At 36.4% G+C, this 19,652-nt stretch overlaps 1 protein-coding gene across 2 annotated transcripts in view; it reads right to left on the bottom strand.

The window, feature by feature from the left end:
- The window catches only part of GRB14 (growth factor receptor bound protein 14), a 58,039-nt gene that overhangs the window by 28,751 nt on the left and 9,636 nt on the right, over positions 1–19,652 (bottom strand). The window contains exon 1 of one of the 2 annotated variants that reach the window (XM_036387163.2): positions 13,651–13,736. The exons of the other annotated variant lie outside the window; for it this stretch is intronic. Within the exon in view, the coding sequence (XP_036243056.1) occupies positions 13,651–13,713 (63 nt within the window). The 5' untranslated portion in view covers positions 13,714–13,736. Of the gene's footprint in view, positions 1–13,650; positions 13,737–19,652 lie in introns of those variants that run through there. 2 annotated transcript variants of the gene reach the window in all.

Below are 19,652 nucleotides of genomic sequence, written 5' to 3'. Positions count from 1 at the left end.
AATTAAGTGTTCATAGACTTTTAAGAGAGGGTGTCCAAGTCTGATTCTTCAGAATCTTCATGCCATCTGTTTCGGAAGTTCCAATCTGCAGAAACAGCACAAACATATGCCCTGCACTGAGGAATTTAAAATTTCAAACCAAAGTCCTAATGTGTGAAAAAAGCCAGGTAGAAACCCACAGAAAAAGAACCAATACCACACAGATTCCATATTTAGGTGCCTACACCAATATGACCTGACATTTATATGATTCTTAATGCTTCTGTTTAGCCATTGACACAGTGGGTAATGAGCACCTTTAAAAAAAAAAAAAGGGGCCACGTTTATTTATAAAGATAAAAGCCCCTAAATTTAGCTTATGATTTCTAAAATTATTCCCCCCTTTCCCCCAAATAAAACACTGCACATTTTTGTAATTACATTATCATTTCTGTTACATTTTTGTTAAATGCAGAATTATTGTATGCAAAACCAGGCTTTGAAAATTCTTACACTCCCAGGGTGTCACACTTCTCCTGAAATGCTGGCCTGATACTCTGCTAACCCCTCTCTATAGTTTAACAATCAGGCTTTTTGCCTGCAGCATTTGTTCTCCAACTCCCAACCCTTCTGCCTGCTAGACAAAATTTTTTGCTTATTGATATTGGCAAAGGGTAGAGGAATTTGGAGTGTATTTTAACTACAATGGAAGCGCTTGGAACTTCTAGCATTTTGAACTGGTTTATGACTTCTAGCAACAGTCTGTCTTGGTTTAGTATGAGTCAGCAAAATTCTGCATTCATAAAAATATTTAAGAAGTTAAGTCACAACTGTTGTTAGAAACAAATAGCATGTTAGTAAAGTTTACTGTGTTCTTTATCAGCTGTGAATGCAAGATAAAATGTCAGCTTCCAATATTTCCTCCAAAGGGAAGATTTCCAGGCCAAAAGGATTCAAGCAGTTTCCAGAAATTTACATCTGTCATTAAAACAAGGTGCATACAATGTCTAATTGTACACGTCTCGACTTCTCATTTGGAACACAGTATAGCTTCAAGAGGCAGAAGGAACACAGCTCCTATTTTCTGTCTTGCAATGAAACCAAAGTGCAAAGAAGGAAGAGCAAAGTCTAGGAAAATTGGTCTGCCTCTCCTTCCACAACCTAGAAGGACCTCATACTTTTTCCATAATTTAACTGTTTTTAAAAATGACATTTCAAAGAGCAAAACTAAGGTTAATTTCCAGCCTTTATTCCAATGTAAGATGACGGACAAGGTCAGTTACTCTAGCAATTAAAAAAATTTCTTGCCTCAAAACATAAAAAATTTTTTTAGACCTAAATATTCTTCTAGAAAGTATTTAAAAACTTGTTAAATTTCATGTTAAAAGTATGCCTATTTTATCAGTTAAAACAATTTCTACTTATGTTCTGTAATGTTCTTCTGTGGCAATGTGTTTACTATGGCACTATGGCAACTGTCTGTATGATGCAGACCACAGAGCCACTCCCCTACTTTAGACTCCTGGTAAAAACTCCACGCCCTGCCTAATCCCACCACCCATGACCATCCCAGGAATTAGAAAATTACACCAAAAATAGAAACTGAATAGCAATGCAAAGAAGTAACAAAAAATACTTTGTATTACGTACAGGCAAAAAGGTCCAATTCTTACTTTCAAAAGACATACTTGCCACCTGACTTTGGGCAAGTCAGCATTAGTGCCTCAGTTTTGCTTTAAACAACATGAGGCAGGGGAAGTGAAATCTGTTTCTGTACAGCAAGGTAACAGACTGAACTCATTAAGATTGGTAGAGAACTTATACCTCCTCACTTGACTGCTGCTTTAGATGTGTAAGTATGTTGTATTATAAAAAGGGAGGTTAAATTATGCAGATCTCCAAATCGTAATAGGCTATGCGTAAAAATATACCAGCGAAGTTCTTTCAAACAAAGGTTATGACAATCACATCATAATACTGGAAAAAATGGCAGAATGAGGACAATATGACTTGCAATCATGGCAAAGACAACGTCAGTAAAACTGAAGAGAAACAGAGTTTGAAAGACACAACAGGGAAGCTAAAATACAAATATCATTACTTAATCCTGAATTTGATGTATTCAATTTAACAATATTGGTCAACAGAAACAAAATGTAGTTAAAGATAGTAATAAAATAGTTACAGAAGATTTCATTTCCCTGCATACAAAAAGGCAAAGTCTAGAAAAAGCCACGTTCACGTGTTGGAAAATTAACTCATAATACAACTACTTTTAGAGCAGAAAATGAGAGTCTTGTAAACTATATGATAATTAAATGACACTTGGCCCAAAAAATTACAATAATTGAAGAATTAAATAGCAACAGCAACACTGTGAAGTTCAACATCCTGTAAGTAGGAATGGCAGTAACAAATAGATTAAAAGTGAAAGATCTATCACCATCAACAGCCATTACCACACAGGACCAAATCAGGAGTGAGAAATACAAAGAGATCTACAGAAGTAAAACCCACAATAAACTCCTTAAAAAGAATACACATTATTTATAAGGAAAGGTAGGGGTAGATCAAACAATTTGTTTAAATTGGGAGTCCCAAGTTAATCTACCTTACCAAATTTTTTTTCAAACTTTGGAGATTCCAGACAAAGACAGTGAAAGATACTTCAAATACAACTATTAAGATGTGTGTAAATAACTAGAAAGTTGTGCGGAAATTTAAATATTATCAGCAAAAATTTCAAATAATACCCTTCCATGGAACATCAGAAATGAAAGAAAATTAGCAGACTCACCAAATGATTAAGCTGTTGAAGGAGCACTTATACAAGATAAACACACCACAGAGAAGCTAAATCATTTATCTGCATTAATTATTCACAATAGGTATGGAACAGGTTCCCAGATCTAGTCTTTATAGGTGAAATAAAATTGTCTGTTTAAAATGGAAATAAACTGGAAATAAAAAGGCAAATAGTTAACAGGAGGTTATACAGTCTAGCATTTGAATTGCAAACCTCAGCTTATCCTAGCACCAGTGCAAAGGGAGGCTTAGGCTCCATCTATCACTTCATCTGCTTGCACTGAGTATAAAGTTCTGCTCAGACCTGAAAAAGTGGAAAAGCCCAAGGGCTACTGCAGCAGATTAACTTTGGGTATCGCGTTGCAAATTTGTGAGTCACCAGTGCCTACCACCAGGCAGCTAAGAAAGAATCTACTAACATTACCTAAATCTGTCTCTGCCTGGAAGGAAACCTACTCTTACATTTATGAAAACTTTTTTCCATTTTGTTCATTGCAATTCCTGAAGTGATTTAGACTAACCATCATAATTCTGAAAAATCTCAGTGGGGTAATGCAGTTTACAGTGACTGGTATCAATAACTTTTCCCAGGTCCTTCAAAAAAAAGAGCTGAAAATTAAACAATTTTGAAGAAATAGACTACAGAATAAAGGTAAACTTGGAATACACAGTTCATTTTTAGAATAGCCATCTATAGTCAAGTAATTTCAGGCTCTTACTCATATTAACCCTCTAAATCAGAATGGAAGAACCATGTTTTACTAGCCACAATAAAAATAAATCTTAGTTATTTTTCATTAAAATATTATTAATGCTAACTTTATACATTAACACCTGACACAAGGCTATTTGCAAAACTTCTTGGTGCAGGGAAAGGTAAATGGCTCCCTATTCCTGTCCTCTTAAGACTACCACTTAAAGACAGCCAATCCAGCAAAGGTTCCCTCTCATCTCCAGTGCACAGTATGCATGGATTTTCAACTAACCTAAACACAATACATGGATGATCAGGAAGGCAAGAGAGTTTTACACCTTCTGAGCCACTAAAAATAAATTAATTAATGGTTAAATTTCCATGAAACTTGGGTAAAATTCTATATACAAGGGAAAGTAATTTGAAAACTCAGCTGAGACCATAACATAATCCAACCACTGCGTAAATGTACACAGGTTATTCTCCCTTAAGCCAAGCATCACCACTTGGTCTTGGAATCACAATGCTCCTTCATAGAGTTCAGCTCATACAGTCCTCCTAACAGAGCTCAGTTGTTTTGGCTAAATGTACATGCTTTATGACCCATTATTTTCATTCAGATCTTCCTTATTATTTCTCATGAAATCCACAGAAGATTGCTAAAAAAACCAGCAAGGTACAAAAATCCCCTTGGTAATAGCTAAGAGTTTTTAACCCTCAAAACAAGCCCTTTCTGATAAAGGTTCAAAAATCTTTTTTTTTGACTGAAAGAGATTAATATTCAGACCAAACTTGATTATTCAGGTTAATAAAAGTGTACGTTCACATGAACTTTTCTTCATGAAAAGTTAATTCAGTGGAGCTGATCAGCGTATTAGCCTTATTAGTAAACTTATGGTATTACTATCTTCAGTCCTTTGTTTCCACACTGCCTGCAAACTCCTAGCTTTAAATAGATTCTATATATTTAATAGTAATATGCAGGTTTACATTTTACTACATACAAAAGCAATAAATAGAATGCACTTAGCATAGACAGATGGAAAACATACAGTTAGACTAACTGGATTTAAAAAGAGGGATGGAACAATCATACTGGTGAATTCAAAGAATCTGACTTAAGAAGGCACTTTAGTATTTCATTTTTTAAAAAAAAGTTTGTCAAACAGAAAATGAACAGAAAATGAGTCATGTCTGAAGACAGAGGAAGAAAGAAATTTAAATACTAAGCCACTAAAATATACTTCTGTTTTTTGTATTCTGCGTACAACGAAGATGAGGGCAAAATGTTATCAGCCTCATGTTTGTATAGCTTGTCCCTATTTATGTCAAGGCACTAACATTATTTAAATGAGGCTTTCTGTATTTAATAGTGCAGTTTGTCCAACATATCCTTCGCTTGTCAGAGATAAATAGAATGCTGTGTTCCAGCACAAGAGAAAGCAAATCTGTTACTGCCGCGTTCTGGCTGCAGTCTATGTTTCTGAAGAGATACCAGCTATAAAAAGAAGTACCTATTGTTTCTACCAGGTTTTTCACACCATGTTGCTGGTTTCTCAGTAGAGCAGATCTCTTGCAAAGCTGAGAAAGACCAAGTCTCTGAATAACACTGTTAAGAGACCAATTAGCTTCCTATTTCCTTTGCAGCAGTCCTGAAATAGATCTTTTAAATAAGAAAAAAAAAAAGGAGAACAGATTTTTTTCTTAAAACTCTCCTTCACTTTGGCCATTTTAAACAGAAGCTTTGGCTTGAACTGTAACACAGCTTAAAACAGAAGAATGCCTTTATCATCAACTATATCAGCTGTGTATTCCCCTGAATATATAGAATATATAGAGGAGAAAATCATGTAGACTCCAAGACAAAGCAAAGTTTAGATTTTTAGCTAAAGATACAGTTTGAAAATTTTCTCTGTATTTCTGAAGTGGTACAAGGAATGTCCAGACCAAATACGACAAAGGCCATGTAGAGTAACCTACGGTAATAAATGGTTGCTTTACGATGCTGAAATACTTTGCCACTTGGTATATGACAAAAAAACTTGCTTTGCTGGGTCAGTACTGTCATCAGTCCAGTACTGTCATCTCTGGGTATCTGTTTCTAGCCATCAGTGGAATGTAAGGGCAAAGTTTAACTGTTGTAGGATAGGTATTCTGACAGAAAATTTTATTTCTCAGCACTTCTGAACATTTTGTTTATTCACATAGCATTGTTCCCTCTGGCCAAAGCATAAAATCCAAATAAAGAGTAAATCCTGCAGTAAATGTAGTAAGTCTACTCAAACCATGTAAAACCTTCAACTATACACTATTGTGTTATTACAGATTTGTCAGCAGGCTTTGTTGGCAAATCCAAACCCATAAAGGAACAGAATAAAAGACAAAGGGCATCTAGGCATGGAAACCAGCTCCTGTGACTGTTGGCAAAAGTGTAATAGTCACCACGTGCAGCAGACTAAAAGAAGGGAACCAAATGAAAAGGAAGATAAATAAGTAGGTGATGTAGTTAAAAGGGGGTGATAATTTCAGAAATTTAGTCTATTTTGATTATGTTTACCTCTAATCATTTGTTCTAAAATGAAAATGAGATACATAGACTGAGCAGTCTTCAGTCCCACAGGAAAACAGAAGCCAGCAGCACATTTCCCATCTCTACGCTTGTTGTGATACCCTACATCAGAGGTCTGCTAGGTTGTCTGGCTGCTGCTTCGCTTGCCCACACACAAACCATGTTCATATTACCATAAATATATGCATTTTATTTCTGTATGATCATCCTACAAGTCTTGTCAAACAGATACCCAAAAAGATGGTGACAGACACCAATCCAACAAGTTACAATCAACAGGACCAAAGGAAAAATAACAACATTGAGGACTTGCATATGCAGCTGATGGGTATGATGAGCTATTGAAGCCTGGCTTTTGGGCCAATACAAGAAAAGCTGAGGGCTCCAATTGCTATTCGGTCTAGATATCATTTAATTGCTAACCTCTTGGAGAACAGGATTGACTAGCTCAGAAAAGCAGTCCAACTGGCCTTAAAAAAAAGCACAACACTATGTTAGGGCAAAGGTTGTCAGTAGAAATTATACAATAGGCAACAAGAGTGATGAAAAGACTGTGAAGAAATCATGCACTAAAGAATAGTGGGAGGAAAAAAAGAGGATTCCAGTAGAAAATAAAGGAAAAGCATTAAGGGTGTAAACTGAACACCTCTTCCCGGGTCTCAGTCCTTTATATGAATTTTAGTGGTGCCAAAAAAAAAGGTATCTGCAAAAACACCAATTGCAGGAAGCAGCAACTGCAGGGATGTGCAAAGCATGGGAAAGAAAGGAAAAAAAGATGTCTCTCCAAATTATCATTTTTGATGCCCAAGCATGAGTTTTGGTGAAGATATTGGTCAGCAGTCCAAGACAGCCATTTGGATCTGCCAGAAAAAGGAGATGAAATATGAGAACTATGATGAAATATGCAATACATGCCAAGAGCCTAACAACTCTGGGTGAAGAACGTGGATGTGTATTCTTGGAAAGTGCAACTTCAAGTTTGACTCGCTTTGCTTTGTACCGTTCCCAAGGCACCCATTATAAACTGTACTGCAGCAGAGTAAATCTGTTCTTATATAACTACTTTAAACTGTGAAAAACTGGTTGCCTTGAAATAATGTAAACATAAATAAAGGGTTGAAAGCAACTGAATATGGACAACTGCAAAACAGAAATTTTAGAAAGTCACTACTAATGGAGGAGACTTAGACAGACTGGAACTGGGCTAAACTTTCCAGTGTTACCACAGAATTGGATCAGTTGAGGCATTTTGATCTGTGGTGGGTTGACATTGTCTAGACACCTGGTGCTCGCCAAAGCCACTCTATCACTTCCCTCTTCACCTGGACAGAGGAGAGAAAATATAGCAAAAAGCTTGTGGGTCAAGGTAAGGATGGAGAGACATCGTTCACTAATTACCATCACAGGCTAAACAGACTCAACTAGGAGAGACCAGTTTTATTATCAATCAAACCACAAATAAAACTTAATCTTCTAACACATTTCCCTACCCCTCCGGTCTCCCCAAGTTCAATTTCACACCCAATTTTCTCTACCCCCTCCCTGACAGTGGTGCAGCAGGACAAGGAACACAGGTTGCAGTCAGTACATCACAGATTGTCTCTGCTGCTCCTGCCTCCTCAGGGGGAGGACTCCTCACACTCTGCACCTGCTCCAGCATGGGCTCTTCCCACAGATCCTGCCACAGCCTGTGCATTGTGGGCTTTCCACAGTCTCAGCCTGCCTCGGGCACTCACCTGCTGTGGCTTGGGTCCTCCAAGGGTCTGCAGGTGGGTCTGCACACCCCCATGGTCCCACACGGGGACAGATGTCTGACCATGTCAGCACCACCAGCTGTGGGGGAATCTCTGCTCCAGCGCCTGCAGCACCTCCTCCCTCTCCTCCACTGACCATGGTGTCTGCAGGGCTGTTCCTCTCACGTGTTCTCTCTCTTTCTTCTGTTCCAGCTCCACAACAACCTTTTTGCATTCTTAAATAAGTTATCCCAGAGGCACTACCACTGTTAATGATGGGGTCAGCCTAGGAGCCAGCTAGCATTGCCTCTATTGGACATAGAGGAAACTTTCTAGAAGCTTCCACAGAAGCCACCCATGTACAGCTCCCCTCCCCCTGTTACCAAAACCTTGCCATGCAAACCAAATACATGATTAAACAGTCATAACTTCTTTAGATCCTTAAGGCAGCTGTTGTTTTATTGGGCTGGTCTTGCCTCTGTTCCTGACCAACAGGCAGAAAAACAAGGAGTGAGGCAGAATGGGGCATGGGCAGTGCCTATAGCAACTGCATGAAAATGAGGAAGAAAGCAAGTCTAAATATGAATAATTCCTTGGTTCAATGTGATGAGTTTTCTTTGCATTCAGTGATGTAACTTCAGTTTATCAAAAGTAAAGAAAATTTCTAATTTTTCAGGCACTTGCTTATGCATGTGGAAAGTAACATGTAACAGACATAAAAGTAAGGGAAATTTGATCTTTTGCATAAGATTCACATCAACACCTTGTGTGCCATTTGTTGAGTTTCTCCCTTCACATACAGCAATGCAGCATAATCGGTATGGGGTTTACTTGAGCAAAAATAGCTATTCAGCAGTAGCTCTTGATACACTTCAAGGCCAGATAACACAGTCTGAAGGTCAAGTTCTGACTTCTTGAAGCCTAATTTATTCAAGAGGAGACTAAAGTACTAGAGCTAGAAAATGGCCAAGCACTTTCTTCAATTGATAAAAAAACTGGGTTTTTTCCAAAGGATTTCTGCCCACAGAAGAGGATTATGATCAGAGTAGGGCACTAAACACTGCCAATTTCCTTGGTTACTGTATGAAGAATGTTAGATGTTCAAAGAAAGCAAGAAGAAACTGAAAAAAACATATCAAAGATCTGTTCAAGAACTGAAGACAGAGAGGAGACAAAGTGCAACGTTAATTGTACCACTAAACCCTGTCAAACTATACAAAGGACAAGTAATGGCCAAGTGCATTAAACCACTGAGATTTTAAAGGACTTTTAAAAAGCTCAGTGCACTTAATACTCACCCTCTCATAGGCACATACACATATACATCTCTATCTACCCTTCATGGCAACTATGCAGCATAATGCTGTACATTTTAAATTTCAAGATCACTGATGGTTTTGTGTACAAAACACTCTAAAAAATCTGATTGCTTTTAGAGACTGGAATCCCAAAAGATAGAAAAAAACTCTGTTTCCCTGCCTGCACCTGAACCATAAGGACTGCTAAATTTAGTTCCATTTTGATTTCATTTATACATGTGGGATTATTTTTGCACACAATAAAAACAGAAGGAAGTTTTACTGGTTTCATGCTAGTCAAAGCAGGAACTATGACTGGTCAACCAATATATGACGACTTTACCAGAATCCATCTTTAAGTGCATGCTTGAATATAAGGAGTACATATTCAGTGCAAAAATTGGTCTAAAATTCTTTTCAAGAATAGTTTCAGATCTAGATTTATTTGGCCTACATCATAAAAAGGGGATGAGTGCTGCAATACCCTCCCTGGAGGAGGCTCTGTTTTTCTGGTTCAAAACCTTTATTCAATTTGTAACAAACTGCAGATAAAGAAGTAGCCTATTGTGATGTTTTATCCTAGTAATTTATGTCTAAGACATAATTCTGTACTGAATTTCTAGTCACACCCATTCTAATGATTTACCTGTGATTACCCCCATTATCTTCTCTCAGACCCCTCAATAATTCATTAAAGGAAATATACCATTTAAATAAAGACTTTAAATTAAAAAATTTCACCTCAACCACCACAGTTTTTCTGACCACTGCTCCTTAAGCCTTTAAAAGCCTTTAAAGCCCACTCAAGTCCATCTCCTACTCCCTCCATCTCCAAGAAACCTCTCAGCTGTCTTCAGAACTTTGCAGGATGCTATCCTTACATTACTGTATTATAGAAACATTTTATTACTGTATTATAGAATCAAGGAATCCTAGAAAGGCTTGGGCTGGAAAAGACTTTAAAGATCATCTAATTCCAGTCCTCCTGCCATGGAGACCTTCCACTAGACCAGATTGCTCAAAGCTCCAATCCAACCTGGTCTTGGATTATATTATTTATTATTGTATTTCTTTTATTTCTCTTACTGTATGAAAGACAAAAAGGGCACTGGCATTGTTTTTGTATTTTTAAATTACTATTTTTCAAACTGTCCTTATGAAGAGATGTTTCATACATGAATGCTTGGTTTGTATCCAGTAATTGTATAAAAGGTATCCTTTTAATGACACCATTATCATGTCACTTAAAGTGCCTTATGTAAAATTCCTGGATTAGCACACTGGCCTTTCATCTCAGGGGTCCAAACGCAAAACTGAAAAATTACTTTCATGCTCTTAGCCTTGCAGACAGACATTACTAATTCTCAGTACAATTTGGCTTAAGTGACCATTTTTCCTTGGGGGAGGGATAAGCATTGATTAAAGCAGCATGTGATTTTGGGCCAGAAAAATAGATGGAATAAAGATGCAAGAATATATTGAAATTTTCATGCCCAGTCCTAGATCTGAGCAATCTAAAATCACATCTTTCTTTTGTCATATTTCTTTCAATTAAAAGACACTATACAACCTCTATAAGAATTGCTGGAAATTATTAATCTGCAATACATATTGACTGTGTACACAATGCTTTTGAACATCATCTGACCTAGTGTGTTATGAAGTTCACAGCTGTTGTGGAAAAAAACTGCAAGTCTCTGTTTATACACCTTGCATACAACATCAAGTGCCTAAGTCTTCTCCTTACCATGTAACAAATCTAATAGAATTGTGTTTATATTGAAGAAATCTTTGGTCTTTGACTGTAAAACAATGTCTTGAATGCATTATAACCTTTCAAATCTAATTTTTAAGTACTTTTAGAAGAGTATGGAGTTATTCATACAAAAGATAAAATCATTTACTCTGACTTGGATTAAGTTTATGTCTAGTCAGTACAAACTATAAATCTGGTTGTGATAGCACTCAATATACATAATTCCCCATGTTCATTAAGCATGTGATTTTCCCATCTGTGTTACAAGACCCCTTGAAACCTAAACAAGACTCAGTAGCTTTAGTTAAAAATATATTACTTAAGAACAAAACACATCAACTGTGATAAGTACTTCACATCAGACTTCAAAAGAGAAAGTATAAAATAAGTTTGGACAAAGTATATTAGACATTTTGAATGAAAATGAGAAAACCTAAGTGCTCAAGAAGTTGGCAGAACAGATTAAGCACATTGACAATGCAAAATTTTACCTTTTGTGAGATGTGAAAATAAAGATTTGCAATTTTTGTAGTACTGTGATTAAACTAGACTTCTTACACAATTACCTATTCCATGGATTTAAGAATAATTCTTTGTAATGACTGACTCACTAAAAGAGTATTTCATGAGCTAATACTTAAGTTTCTCTTGACTATGCAGTGTTAATGTAAAAATCCTACTTTTCCAGGTCCTTCAAGTGCAACAAAAAGTAGAAATTACACCACTTTAAGGCAAAGGTTCTAATGTCCATGAGAAACACAAACAAATTTACACATGAACATATGTCAGCCACCCCTCACCAGCATGGCTCTTTCCTGCCCACCTTCCCTTCATGCAGTATTCTAGTTCTAGAAATTAAGGCATCGCTATAGAAATAACAAAGCCCCTTCTGTAGACAGAAAAGATACTTTCAGAAGGAATTCTACATGCCTAGATACAACTATCACAAGCTTTAACAAGCCTATTAAATTTGGCACACAGTGAGACCTCAGTGAGGACACATGCCTTCAAGAATTTTTCGAAACAGTGTGCAACCCAATATCTACCTACCTAAGGCAACACCCTATGCTGCTTCCTCCTACTGCTTCCATTAATTTTATTTTGGGCTTACAAAGTGCATAGATAAAGAGTAGTAAAGCCAATAACTGTTGGCAGCTAATTTGATAACAGCATGGAAAAAAATAAGAGAGAATGTGCAGAAAATTATCTTACTGTGAATTTGTCAAAAAACTTGTATTTTGTCAGAGAATTATTAACTTTCAACATAAAAAAAATAAATCCTCTGAAATATACACTACAGTTAAAACTGAGTTTCCCAGCCTTCTGAATGCTAGATTGAGTGAAGTTACACCTCTCCCCTCCCACACAGCACCAAGTACTGCTGTGTGCATACCACAGGAGTCTAACACAACTACACACTGAAAGAACAAAGACCTTCCTCTCCTTACATACAATTAACAAAACCCAGACAAAAATAAAATAACTATGACAACTCAAGATCTGAGCTCTAAAGGGGTGTTAGGGGGAGGAAGACAGGACTGGAAGGTAACCACAAGATTGAGAGAATGAGAGCTGAGAAGTTAAACCACAATTTTTAAAGGAGTATTTTTGAGAAGTGTAACAGAGATATTGCAAATTGTTAGATAAAACCATGTTGACACTGTGAACATCTTGCACATACCTAAATGTTAGAGTTTTCATACCAGAAAAATAGTATATTATCATGCTAGTGAGACAGTAGCATAATCTAATCTGCACCAATCAATCCCAATTATGCTCACAGGCTGCCCCTCCAACTCAAACAATGAAATAATATAGATGAATACCATTTATAACACAAATCAATAGAAGTTATGTGTTTATATACCTCTTTAGAGCCACCAGACTAATGCCATAAATATATGCTGCATTCCACATAAACTGCTCATGAGAACCATTTAATACTGTAGCAATATTTCAGCGAACTTTCATTTTTCACAATGCTGGTACATTAAAAAGCCACTGACTAACAGAAGAGTCTATTAACAATGAGTTAAGCACATTATGCAGCAATGAGGTTTTGAAAAATATCTCCACAATTACAAAATAAATCGAACTAATTAATAACTTACAACTTGTTTGAAATAACTTCTCATAAGTTAACATATCTGGCTCAGCAGAGAGTCATATTTCTGTACTTCATTTCCGTGTGTATTTTTAACTTCACAGATACCCCCAACGCATTGAGTTACACTAGGCAATCCTAGTGCACACAGATGTAATCATTTTGCACTGCTTACACTTTTTATTGAGATAACAAATAAAGGCAAGCAGCAGTGGCTATGGAAAAACACTGTCCAGTGTCACCCTGGTTCCCAAAATACATGATGGGCCATCCACTATAAAGGCATTAGCCAGAACAGGTCAGCAAAAGCACATTGTGTTTAAGGCTGATGCAAAACATGTGGAAGCAGACTCCAGTAATCCTTTGTTAAGAACAGTATCGCAGCCTTCAAAAGAGGCATATTTTAAAGCAATCATGACATTTTAAAAGCTACATTAATCTCTAAGAAAAATAATTTCCTCCACAAAGTACAAAATTATAGTTACAGAGAAAAGAGCACCAGTAAAAAAATTCAATTGTGGACACATATATATTTATAAGCAAACATATTTCACATAATGAAATCAAAAATTTCTACATTTATCAGAAAAGAAACATTATTATTACACTAGAGAAATTTAAGAAAAGGTGAAAAAATAAATACAGCCATGTTTAAACATTGTTATCAACCCATACTAATGTCAGAATTAAAAGACTGATTTAAATGCCATACCCTTTTCTGTAGAGTTATTGGCATAACTGCAGGCAATGTTACTCTTCTGGAAGACAAATTCATGTCTGCTTTTCACAGAACTTGCCAGCCTTCATCCAGGTGATAACACGAAGCAGAACAAAGTAGTTAGCAATATTTCTTGAAACCTAATTCCTCATAACTAAATATTGGGGAGTCAGCACAAAGACTCAGGCTCTAGTAAATGTCATTCCATTTATGTGAATTCAGTCCTACTCAAAGCCAATGACAGAACACACTGGGGTAGGACAAAATAGAAATCAACCAACCAAAGAGCTTGAAAACTTGTGTTCTGTCCTTGGAAATGCCCACACTATCTCTGGCAATAAAAATAAGCAGAACAACATGCATTTCTATCACTCAGAGCTTTGTCTTTACTGTCAAAACAAAACCAAATCATTAAAGACTGCATTCTAACACCTCACACTGAGTGGTTACAGTCTTGGGGCTTTTTCTCCGGCTTTTTCCAGGGAAAAAAATATTCTTCAGTGCTTCTGATCTTTGAACTCCAGACAAGTAACTGAGCACAAGAATAGATTTAATGAATCCATGGAGTTTAATGATATGATTCTTAACTACCTTTATTCAAAGCAGAAGCAAAACATCCCTTTTACTTTAAGTAATGCAATTACTACCTTTCCAATGCAACCAAGGCCTGAAATAATGATACATAAAATGTTACATGGAGTGACATTTAAGACTGTTTTACGAACCCAAGTTTTTGATCACCCCCATTCACATAATTATTTTATGTATCAAATATCTGCATAAAAAAATCTGTTTTCATTAACATGATATGACAAAGGGAATCTGGATTTTTTCTTTCCTCCTTTGTCAAAAAGGCAACATTTTGTATTGCTTAAATGATAAAGCAAGCTATAATTCTTTTTAAAGGTCTCATAATGCACTTAACAACAGAATTTTTTTTCTGCTTTTATGCAGCATGACTAAGCAAAATTCTTGTAGTAAACCAGATTATTAAACAGATGTTAGAACTGTGATATTGGGTATTTCTTTTATAACTCTTGACCAAGCAGTTCCTATTAGAAACATTGCTTTTTCATAGCTGAAGATTGCAGACATTTCAAAAAAATTATTAGTATTAAGCACTCACAGCTTCTTGAAGAATAACGTGTCAGATATGCAGGCTGCTGTATTTCATAGGCAGTCACTGCAAGCATATTTTGATTATACACCTGATGTATAGGTCCTAAAAGTATTCAGGACTGACTTGGTAAATATTACAATAATCCATACTAAATTTCACAAGAACATATTTATAGGGGTTTATTTTTCCCCCAGCGGAAATGAGCACAATCTGTATTAATCCCAAAGTATCTAGAAAAGAATCTCATCTCCAAGACATAAGAAACTGTACAAGGACGAGTTAAAAATAAACAATTTTATTTCATGGGATTTTCTGATTTGAGAGTTTTCCAGGTGGGAAATACATAACAAGTCTCTGGCACCCTGAGACACTTCAGAATCTATGAATTCAAAGCATCTCTTTTCACGCAAAATCACCCTTCTCAAATCCTAAAATCAGTAGTACCTAAATAAGTTCTGCTGATGAACAAGAGGAGCAAACACCATAAATACAAAAAATACAACTCCCTCCAAAAACTAAAACCTGCATTGCACTGGCATTTTACCCCCAGCTCTCAATCAGTAATAAAATACTGCCAAGGAATAGGAAGTAAAGATAAATATTTTCCTAAAATTTCAAAACCTGTTGTCCTTGACTGAGACACACAGGAAGGAAAAAAACTGGTAAGAAACTTATGCCAAGTCACAAAGATAATTTCTTTAGAGACAGACATTTGATCCTCGTTGTTAGCTTTAAAACAAGAGCTTCTAATAAAACCATATACCAATTAAAATACAGCAATGTTATTAAACAATTCATTGCCTTGCCTCATAATAAAGGTTCACTTTTAACTTTGATTCCTTTTACATTCAGTTTATAGCAGCAAGAGATCCATAGCAACTCATCTTTTAGGTTTAAGGTATTTATTTCATTTTATTTTTGTCCAACTCCAGTCCAAAATCTTTATGATTGTTTTGATAAAATAAAAAAGTACTTCTGAGATCAAGTTTAAAGTGTTACTTACGTAACATTTAGAATTAACATCCTTTTCTACTAGAGATAGCTATGATAAATGTCAAGTGTTTGCAATTAGGTTTTTACCTTTCAGGCACACAGTTTTTATTTCCTGTGGGAGCATGTTTTCAAAATTCTATAATATAGCTCCAAAATTTTGCTGTAAGAGCCAGGAAAAAACTTGTGGTACCAGAGCCTGATCCCACAGGCGTTTTACTCAAGGAATATTAGACATGCACATAATTGCAGCACCAGGACAAAAACTCTCTCTACTCTTTTTCCCTCGGATCTTATGAAAAAATGTTTGGGTAATAGCAGCTGTAGAACTTGCAGCATTGCATTAGTGACTTCACTGGGAAAGAAACAAAAATAGCCCAAGCCATTTTTCCTTACCCTTGGGTACTGAAGGTCCTTGGCTCTTGAAAGCATGTGCAGCTTTTTGCTCTATGAATAAAATTGACCCATTTGTCTGCAAGGTGAAGCAAAGGCTCATTTTCCTCAGTGCAATTATCTGTATTGTATCTTTTCCAATCAGATGAACAGACCAGACCCATTCAGAAAGTAACCAAAAAATTAAGTGTTGCATTTGACTTGGTAATAAAAATCCAATATTCAAATAATGATTAGGTTTAAAAAAAATATTACAGTAATTTATGTATACTAGTGAAAGTAAACATGGATGCATCCAAGAGTACTAAAGATAACATTAATTAAAATATTTTCTTTTTTTAAATTTCACAAACACACATTTAAGAAAATAAATGGAATAAAACACAACTTCTAAGTGCAAGCCTTGTAGAATCACTTCACTACGTCAAAGTCAAGAGGACTTCTATTGATAAATGTGAGATACAGAAAGGCTTTGAAAGCCAGATATGCCTTCAGATAAACATATGACCACTTCATTTTTTTTCCTACAGATAAAAGATTTTCCTTGTCCATGGCAGGTCTGCAAGGAATTTTGCTGGTGCTGGTAGACAGGAAGGAAATAAGATCCAGCTCACTTGCTGAAATGACTATGTTTATGCAGCTTTTCACTCCTATTTTTGTCACTAAGCTACCAGATACAGTTGTGAAAACATTGTGCAGATACTTTTTAGACACTTCAAAATATAAACCACTTCTACTTCTTGCCACTTAAGAAAGCGTGACTAAATGGAGTGGGCAAGAATTGAAATGCCCTTAGTAAATTAGTAACTCCAATAAGGGCTTTAGAAGAACACATGGAATAGAGATCTCCTGCTAGAAGAGGAAGGTCAGTGATGTCCTTAAGGCACTGAATACGGAGTCACAAGAGCTGATCTATTCCTAGCTCGGCCAGATATAATGCAGGAATGTGAGCATTTATACGTAACAAGAACAAATCACACTCAGCTTTTGCTTCTGTAGATAAAAAAGAAAAATCCAGATAATATAAATCCAGTAAGGTTTATAAAAAATTTTAATGCTATTTTTGGTACTTGTCTTTGAGCTAAGGCAGTAGTTTATTACACAAGACCAAGGTAAATCAGGTAAGTTATTCATGGTGCTATTTGCCCTTCCTTGTGAGAGCTCCTGTCTGCCTGGCACAGTCACTTTGTCTCTTTAGCAGAAGAGCCCTTTAATATGTGACCATAGAAACACACACAGCATGTTTTTTGCACAGGTACATTTACATACACTTGACAAATAACTACTTACTTTAAAACCACCCCACAAAAGAGAGGTTTCAAAGTGATTGAGGTGTTTTTTTTCTACTCATATAGTCTCTTACACAAAGAAAACTAATAGGTCATAGTCTTCACACAGAGCATAGAGTACATGCTCCTGGAGGCTCAATAAGGACTGGTGCAGATGCAGTTGCACTAACACAGACTGTATTACCTGTAAAGCAACACAGACATTACAATGCACCTAGGAAATCCACTAAGTATGAGCCACAGGGAACATAATGAAGATTTTCATCCTTGCCAATCTTCCTCACAAACCGGGGGGATCTTGAAGCATTGTTACACATGCTCCTTGCAAAGCTTTTCAGGTGCCTATTTTTGTGATCAATACGTCCAAGCCTGATAGAAAAGCACACTGATGAAGTTCTGTCAGCTGAGTTATTTTAGAAAACCCTCTTGCATGGGCTTATTTAAGAAAACCCTATTGCATGGGCTTCCCTCTCACTACATAGCAGTGAATTCTAGCAATTATGAGAATAAACTCTTGCGAACTTCCAGCCTGTTTCTCAACAGCTGATACCATTTCTGTGCCATTATCAAGAGCTTGCAGCTGTTCATAAACACCAAGTCTTAATGCAATCAGTAACAGGAGTTATCATAAGATAACTAATAAAAAAGGCTATTTATAGCCCAAGAATGCAGTAATTGAAAAATCCCATTCTGATCACAGGACAATCTCGTGTATATTGATTTCCTGTGGATATAATAGCAAGTGAAGAAGCTAAAAGACAGAGCTACCAGTATGCAGTATAAGCATATCAGAAACAGGCAGGAACACCTCATCAGTATCCTAATTAGAAGTACAGGCACACAACTAAGATAACCGATATATGTTTCTCTCTTGGGACTTCAGTATTAAATATCATGTACACTATTGGGCTAAAATATGAGCTGATTAGCTGCAAATGAATGTTCTGTGACTTGAAACAAGAGAAAAGTAACTTCACATTGTTACTAGAGCAGAGGTCTAATTTCTTCTCCCTCTTAATTTCTCCTCCCACAACTGCCCTTCTTGAAAGATTTTTGTTGGCCTGATTAGCTTTTTCTTTTTAAATATTCCCATTTGAGGTGACTCCCATCAGGACTATAACATGAGAGGCATGCTTAAATACTCTGGCTTGAAATTCTCCCTTTCTGTTCATTCCCAAATCAAAAGCAGTCATAAAAATGTGAATGCCTTTAGAAGTTGCAGCTTTAAATATGCTGAAGACAAACACGGAGAACATGGGCATTGGTCAGCTGTTATCTCTAACTTATCATTGCCAAGTGACATACAAGTGACATCTTCTTTGTAGGAATAAGCAACTGCTAGAAAAGTTTGGAAACTCTGAGCCCTGAAATCCCCAGCTGGAAGCTATATCAGTTACTGCCTCTGCACACACACAAAAAGAGATCACCATGAACTGTCCATAAGAGGATGCCCTTCCACTGCCTGGCCATTGTTGTTCCTGCTATACAAGCAGCAACAGACAGCTATTATCCTAAAGACTCTCATCTGAGTGATCTGCAGATGTTAAGACACAGATATAAGCTGTCCTCTACTACAGAGTGTGGTAGGAAGGGTGAGAGATCTCAGGGTTATTGACAGTTTCTATAAATTTCTTATGCAAGGGAAACTGAAAGCAGAGAGTGAAGCAGAGAGTGAAGCATGATATCAGCAGGCACCTGAAAAAACTGAGGAGTTATTTTCCTGTCCTGACAGTGACATCTCTAATTGATCCAGTTTTCATTACAACTCTAGCTTGATCTGTTAATTACACTTATCACAGAGTAAAGATTACCACTGCAAAGAGTTAAAAAGAGCATGAAGCAAAAATCACGGGGGAACAACCATACTGTATTAGTGGCTCTGGAATTATCATGTGAAAGAACAAGTAAGTCTTCACTTATCTACTGTAAATAGACACAACGAAATATGAATGTACAAAGAGTATTAAATTATTTTATCAATCACAAATATTCAATACTATTCTACATGGATGATCAAGTTAATTCCACCTAGTGAAAACTGACCGGGTTTAACAGTGGTGTTTTTATGGAGGCATGGGGCTTTTTTAATATAAAAGCTAAATTATACTTATTGTGCCAACATTTATGCACAGAAGTAGGATGGGAATATGCCTCTCCTTGTTTCTATAGTTCTCAAGCTCTTATTTGAAAAGATAATAACTCTC

Source organism: Molothrus ater, chromosome 7 (genome assembly GCF_012460135.2).
Source record: "Molothrus ater isolate BHLD 08-10-18 breed brown headed cowbird chromosome 7, BPBGC_Mater_1.1, whole genome shotgun sequence".
In the NCBI taxonomy this organism is placed as follows: Eukaryota; Metazoa; Chordata; class Aves; order Passeriformes; family Icteridae; genus Molothrus; species Molothrus ater.
This window is presented reverse-complemented; position numbering and strand designations above follow the sequence as displayed.